Source organism: Protobothrops mucrosquamatus, unplaced genomic scaffold (genome assembly GCF_001527695.2).
Source record: "Protobothrops mucrosquamatus isolate PMUCROS unplaced genomic scaffold, P.Mucros_1.0 scaffold10, whole genome shotgun sequence".
Lineage (NCBI taxonomy): Eukaryota > Metazoa > Chordata > Lepidosauria > Squamata > Viperidae > Protobothrops > Protobothrops mucrosquamatus.
This window is the reverse complement of record NW_015386397.1, coordinates 4,257,420-4,264,865: the sequence shown is the minus strand read 5'-3', so window position 1 is coordinate 4,264,865 and position 7,446 is coordinate 4,257,420. Positions and strand designations below refer to the sequence as shown.

Genomic DNA, 7,446 nt, shown 5'->3' with positions numbered 1-7,446 from the left:
GCATATCGAGCGGAGTCATTGCCAGTTCCACGAGGGGTCACAGCGCACTCCACACGGAGCGCTTCTACGTCTGCGGCTTGGAACACTCAAGCGATCATCGAGGAGGTCTGTAGAGCGGCCACATGGTCCACTCCATCTCCTTTTATTCGGCACTACAAGGTCGATAAATTTGCATCGGCAGAGGCCTCTTTTGGTAGGAAGGTCCTCCAGCAAGTAGTTCGCCAAAGTGCCACACCGGACCAGTCTGCTTCCCACCCTCGGGGACAGTAGGCTTTGGTATGTCCCACGGGTGGATCCTCCATCTCCAGTGCTGGAGAAGGGGCGTTGTCTTACCTGAACGCCTTTTCTCAGCACGGAGATGGAGGATCCACCTCCCTCCCTCTTTATAGAGAATTGTTTAGCCTTATAGGTTATTAGTGTATGAGCCAGTACGTCATCGATCAGTCAAGGTCTATGCTCGCGTCAAGACTGGGCACAGGTCCAGGGACAGGGCGTGACAACTTTGGCTGACTTGATCTGATTGGGCAGGAATACAGTCTCAACCCACGGGTGGATCCTCCATCTCCGTGCTGAGAAAAGGCGTTCAGGTAAGACAACGCCCCGTCTGGAACTTAATCCTTTGCATGTTTGAGTAAAAATGGAGCAAAAATGTATTTGAAGTCATCAGTGTTGTCATTAAGCAGTGCCAAAAGCACTGAGTTAAACAGATCACATAAACAGGTAGCTGCCAGTGTTTCATGGTGGGATGAGCTACAGTTCATCAGAATGTAGAGATCAGTTGTCATAATAAAATAATTCCCATAATTCTGAAATTGCGGACTTCAGAGTTACAGATTTCATGTGCTTAAAAAGAACCGGGATCTAGAAAACAAACTTTCAAAGAGATGCAATATTAGTTAATGAACTTCCTCTTATATCTTAAGAACCCTTATAAAAAACACCATAGAAATACATTTTGTAACATGTTATAATTTGGTAAATCGTGCATTTATGGTATCTTTATTAATAGAAAATTAAAAATGCATCAAGCTATCTAGAGGTAAAGATTGATATACAATACCCTGATCTGTTCTAACAGATGGGCAATATAAAGTCAAACATTCTATATTATAATTTTTCATCTTTTTATTTCTATAGGTTGCTGCTAAAACTTTGCCTTTTTATAAGGACTACTTCAATGTTCCTTACCCTCTTCCTAAAATTGATCTTATAGCTATTGCAGACTTTGCAGCAGGTAACATATATTATATATTTCTAAAGTCTGAGCTTTGTTTACATTATAAAATACTCTGCAGACTATTGTGTGTATCAATATCAATAAAACTTTGTATTTATTTTAAAAGGTGCCATGGAGAACTGGGGCCTTGTTACTTATAGGTATGATATTAAAATATTATTTTCATATTCTTATTTTCATGTTTCCATTTCATTAAGAATTTAACAAATTAGGTTTCATACTGATTAGCATGATGTAGCTTCCTTTAACTTGAACTGTGTTCCATCTTGGGTAGTATGAATTTTCTATATAAATATCTTCTTCAAAGAATTGCAGAAATAAAGAAATATGAATAATGATTCAAGAATCATAACTAGGTTGCATTCATATTCATTGCTACACTATAGTGCTACAGCTAATAAACATTAGAACCATGTACTTTCTTTGGTTTTTCCAGCACAGTCATGAAAAGAAGTTAAGTGTTTGATTCCATTTTATTTAGCTTTTTTCCCTTCTTATTCTTGACCCCAGCTTATTGAATCTGTATATCGTTCTACAGTTGAGTTCTTATGAGTCCTTATTTTATAATTTTTGACCATTTGTTCAAGACTGTTGGAAATTAAGGCAGTATTCAACAAAGGTACTTGTGGCCTGGGGCTGAAGATAAAGTCATTGCACCACTCCTGCTGTCACATGATTACAACCTGAGTGCTTGGCAACCCATTTACATTTCTAATCTGTTGTCAAACCTCCTATGGTCAAGTGATCACCTTTTGAAGTCTTCCCTGATGGCTTCCTCAGAAAGTTGATGGGATTGAGGCAAGTCTTTTCACTTTGGTGCTGCAAATTCTCCATGCCAAAATTCAGGCAGGATATTCAGACTCACAGCAAATAAATTTGCCTCTTCTTTCTGGGTTTGAAAATCCTCTTTGCCAAAATCCAAGTAGGATTTTCAGTCCCAGAGTGGGGAAACTTGCCTTTCACTTTGGGGCTGAAAATCCTGCTTGGATTTCATCATGGAGAATTTTCAGACGCAGAACAGAGAGGCAGGTCTATCTGCTTATTGATCTGCGATATCACTTAATACAACTTTCAACATAACTGGGAATGCCAAATTTGCTGTTGTCTCATTTAACAACTGCTTTGCTCAACGACTGAGGTTTTCAGTCCCTGTTGTCATAAGCTGAAGAATACCAGTAGTCCAGAAATGTAAGTTAGGACTAGATCAGCATGCTCATGTGTACATGATTTTTGAATAATCTGTGACTTGCATATGAGGATTAATGTAATACATGAACATAATGGCATCATCCATTCACTAGAACCAAAGTCTGATATCATGGTTTATTTTCACTTAATGGCTTTATTTTCTGGCCTTTTCTGGGCAGATAGAACCCAGGGCATGATATTCTCATATTAACTTGAAAGAAACCAAATTATAGCTGGCTTGAATGTACTTTGATGTGTTTGTTGCAAAATCAGCCTTTACCATGGCATGGCAAACCAGCCTGCTATGTTTAGAGTTAATGATGATTTATTGACAGCCAAGCATCAAGCTGTACTTAGAAATTCTGGCTTTTAATGAAACACAGTTGTTGAGCATTTAATAATTGTTACATATCGTTCTTGCAAATCCAGTCAAAGCCCTTATTAATAGTGGGCAATCACATAAACTGTGTCCAAATTGACAATTTGGGGAATTCCACAGAAAATTTGTCCAGGTGTGTTTAATATCTCTTTTGAGTCTTTGTACAAGGGGAATACAGAAGAGCTTTCATTACATTGCTAGCCTCTTTCCAATTGTTCTGCTAGGTATCAGTAATTGTGGTTTGGCTGCTACACAATGTCTTGGAATATATTCTTGCATTGCCAGGTTTTGACAGAGATTTCTGTTATGGATAGTCTTGTTTTCCTAGTGAACCTAGTGAATGATACAGTCTGTCCTAAAATAATTTAATACTTTTGATTAGTTGATTAGGTCATTTAATTCCATTTTAGTTTTTCTTCATCATATAAATCCCTCTCATTGATCTAGTTAAGTGTACAGATAGTCCTTGACTTACAACCACATTTTGGACCAGAACTTACATCAATAAGTGATGCAGTTGTTAAGTGAGTCATGCCTGATTTTATAACTTTTTTATTGCAGTCATTAAGCGAATCACATCATTAAGCAAATGTGACTTTCGTCATTGACTTTCCTTGTTGGAAGCCGTCCAGGAAGACTGCAAATAATGATCACATGACCTCAGGACACTGCGTCGCAAATACATGCCAATTGCAAAGTGCCTAAATTTTGATAATGTAGCCATGGTGACGTTGCAATAATTATAAGTACGTGGACCAGTCATAAATTACTTTCTTCAGTATCAACATAAATTTAAATGGCTATTAAATGAATAGACATAAGTTGAGGACCACCTGTATTGGTGGAAAAGAGTCATTGTGTTAAGCTGGAGTGGGCAATCTTTTATGAGAGGCTGAGGGCTGCAGTTGATGCAAAATTGCTGAGGAGGAAGGGATAATCTTTGTTTTTCTGGGAAAGGGAAAGTTTGAGGACTTTAAAAATCTATGTGAAATTTATTTCAAAGCTTACATCACAGAAAATGCATGAAAACTGTACAGTACTAAATTGTGCAGTACTATTAATATATGGTAGTTTTGGTTAGAGGTAAGAAGCCACATACAGTGAAATTGCACTGTAAGTTGATTTGTTGAATAAACCGTAGTTGAGTAGATTCAAATATGCCAGTTTATTTCATGGATTACAACCTATAATAACAGAGCATAGTAAGTCACAAGGTTTTTGTTTGGTTTTGTGTTAAATGTTCTGTTTTCTAGCACTGGAGAAGCTAAAAGTTTACATTTTAAGTGAAGCTTTCAGTCTCTTGATGATATTAACAGAAGAGATGTGGGGGAGTGAGTACACAAGCATAAATTCAATAAAATTTACATGGATTGTTCTATTAACAATAGTTAATCTATATATAGGATGTGAAAATTGATGTTTTCTTCCATACATTTTCTTACCAATTAATTCATTTTTTGTTAATGAAAGTACATACAGCTTTAAGTATAGTCAGAGTTCCAGTTTCAGTTCCTGATTAAATACAATTGCAATAACTTTTAGGGTGAATTCTCTCAAGATAAAAAATAGGAAAGAGAAAATATTTAATCTTCCTTTAGCATGCTGACTTTCTAGATAAAAGTCATTTTTAACTAAAAGCAAATAATCCTCAATTATATTTTAGTCCTATTTGTTAAATATAAAAATAAATGTTGAAATAAATCATGATATTGTGGAGTTTTAATAGAAATATTTTGGAGTAAATTTGTACATTTTTGAAAAAAATATTAGTTGCTTTATTATAATTAAAACTGGACTGGTCATGGACCGTAATAAAGATACTTGTCTTATAATTCAAATAATCATAGCAACCTATTATTTGCATAGAGGCATATATTTATTCATATATTGCCCACAGTAAAAAATGACAATAAAGGTTATCTAATCTAATCTAAATATACTCAATAGGGAATTTTCTACTTAGTAATGTAATAAACTAATTAGTTTTAGAAGTGTGTATAGGTTCTTCTTTTGAGCATTCTGAAAAATGTGACACTCCTTGTTGCATCTTGATAGGTATGGAAGAACAGTTTTACTCATTTTACATAAGTTTGGTTAGATGAGTTCTCTAACTTGACTAAGTTTTTAAATTTCATTTTTTTGATGTCACATTATTACATCTCTGTTTTTTTTCCCCCATGCAGGGAAACTGCACTGCTAATTGATCCCAAAAACTCTTGTTCTTCCTCTCGTCAATGGGTAGCCCTTGTTGTGGGCCATGAACTTGCTCACCAGTGGTTTGGAAACCTCGTGACTATGGTATTTAAGAAGTATATTTAAGTTACTCAAATTATAGCTAAATCCACTCCTATCATCCTGAGTATCATTAATCATTATTGTTGGAGGTATCCTATATTTACTACTGACAATGTGCATATCTGCATTTGCATAGTATTATGTTATGTCAGCTGGGAAAACAGTGTGAAGAGATGGAAACATTAGGGTAGATTAAATGGTGAATGTTACCCAGAGTGTCCCCAGTAAAATCAGGTTGAAGTCAGCATTAATTTGTCTGGATATATCAACTTTAATATTTATTTATTTTGTATTCATGCTGGCTCCTATATTAAGAGAAGGTGGAAATTATCCACCCCAGCTAAATCCAAGTATCCACTCAGGGTAATTTTCCATTTGTGATCGCTATCCTAATAATTCATTACTAGAATAATCAGTTGGGAAATTAATACATCTGATTTCTTTCAATAGACACACCTCTATTTTTGTCCTAATTTACTACAGGTTTTGGATCAACTTTTACTTATTTTATAGATGGAGAGAGGCTTTTTTTAAAAAACAAAATGAGGGAGACTAGTTTGGTGCAACTCAAAGCACTCTTTCACATTGTTCGATCAAGATAAAAAAAAATCTCAAATAAACTTATAGATTAGTACAAATCAGTTTTTAATCCTATTTGTATATATTTCATAATTGTATTTTGGTTATTTGGAGAATGGGGACGCAATAGCTCAGCAGTTAAAGATATTGAACTTATCATCTAGAAAGCTGCAGGCCGGGTTTGAGATCCGAGTGCCGTGCAACAGGTTCAGCTCCTGTCCTGCCCCAGGTCCTGCCCACCTGGCAGTTGGAAAGCATGCAAATGCAAGTAGATTAATAGGCATCACTTTGACGGTATGGTAACAGCATTCTATATGCCTTGGTGTATAGCCATGTTGGCCACATGATCACAGAAAATGCCTTTGGACAACACTGGCTCCCTTGGCCATGAAAGAGAGAAAAGCACCATGCCCTAGAATCGGACACAACTGAACAGAGAAACCTTTACCTTAGGTGGAGAAGAGGGGTTAAGCAGGAAACTGATGTTTTATCCAGCTTCTATGGTGATCCACTCTTCATTGCTCACATAAGCTTTATTTCTATATATATAAAGGGAAGAAGTTTTATGGGGGAAAACTAAGTTATACACTTTCCATTTATGCTATTCAGATGAAATCTCTGATACAGGATTGATTAAACAAGCAGCAAATACTGGTAACTTGTGAAGTAGATACTCATTGATTAATTTTCAGGGTGCTTTTGGGATATTTTGTACTTTTTAAGAGATTTAATGTTTTGTTTGAGTTTCTCCTCCATAATCCTTTTGACACATACATGATTTATGCAAATAAATAGACATGTGACCTCTTTCCATGGCATTTTGTTTCTGGGGGAATTTATTTGCTGTACATTATTGCTAAGGCCAGTACTGTATTTTGCAAACTATTGTGTTTGCAAATTATTGAGCTTTTATTTTGGAAATTAGCATATATTACTGTAGTTTAAATTGCCTCCAGAAGTTGTGGGTGCCCATCACTTGGAAGCTTTTAAGAAGCGACTGGATAGGCATTTATCAGAAATATTCTCTTGTGAGAGCAGTGGGTTAGACTAGCTGACCTCAAGGTCCCTTCCAAACAACAGTCCTACCCCCACCCACCCCCTGGGCAGCTGAAGACGCTTGAGCTGGGTAGCAGCAGTTTTTTGTTTTTGTTTTTTTTAAATAACTGATGGCTTGCAAATCCTGCTTGGAGACAATTTAGTTCCTGAGCCAGCTCACCAGAAACAACTGGTGGGAAACCCTCCCAGTTCAGTTAATATGACAGCTATCGGAGGAAATAGTAAGTCAGTTCTTCGTTCATTTAACAACCCATTTGATTTTAAAAATTTGTAAAATTGAGTCTGATTAATTTGATGAGTCTTTTGACTTACGAGCCTAATGGCCAGGCTCCATTAGGTTCATACCTCGGGGACTACTATATTGTGGTCATTGTTGAAATGGAAAGTATCAACCCCAAACCATTTCTTTTTAGCATTTGATTAGTAGTAGGACATTGAAGAATATGAAGGAAACAGCTTTATGTGACTAGTAAGATAATGCAAAGTTTTGGAACTAAAAGCAAAAAAAACACCTTCTAGCACACGGGATGGCCATATATAACCTGTCTACAACTCCTTAAACCAAATTGGTTGTTTTCTCAGATTTTGTAATAGCAGTAGAATGCAGATACGTGATCCTGGGAACATATGATTCCAATATGCATGACCTCATGCACTCCAGAATACTTTTTGTCAACTCCAAAACACCACACAGCCTTACCAAATAGATTTT

The 7,446-nt window shown here is 36.2% G+C and overlaps 1 protein-coding gene across 1 annotated transcript in view; it reads left to right on the top strand.

Annotated features, from left to right (window-relative positions):
- Nucleotides 1-7,446, top strand: part of NPEPPS (aminopeptidase puromycin sensitive) — a 121,028-nt gene that overhangs the window by 58,456 nt on the left and 55,126 nt on the right. Inside the window, exons 7-9 of the mRNA XM_015810449.1 lie at nucleotides 1,138-1,234; nucleotides 1,344-1,377; nucleotides 4,988-5,102. Of these exons, the coding sequence (XP_015665935.1) occupies nucleotides 1,138-1,234; nucleotides 1,344-1,377; nucleotides 4,988-5,102 (246 nt within the window). The remainder of the gene's footprint in view (nucleotides 1-1,137; nucleotides 1,235-1,343; nucleotides 1,378-4,987; nucleotides 5,103-7,446) is intronic.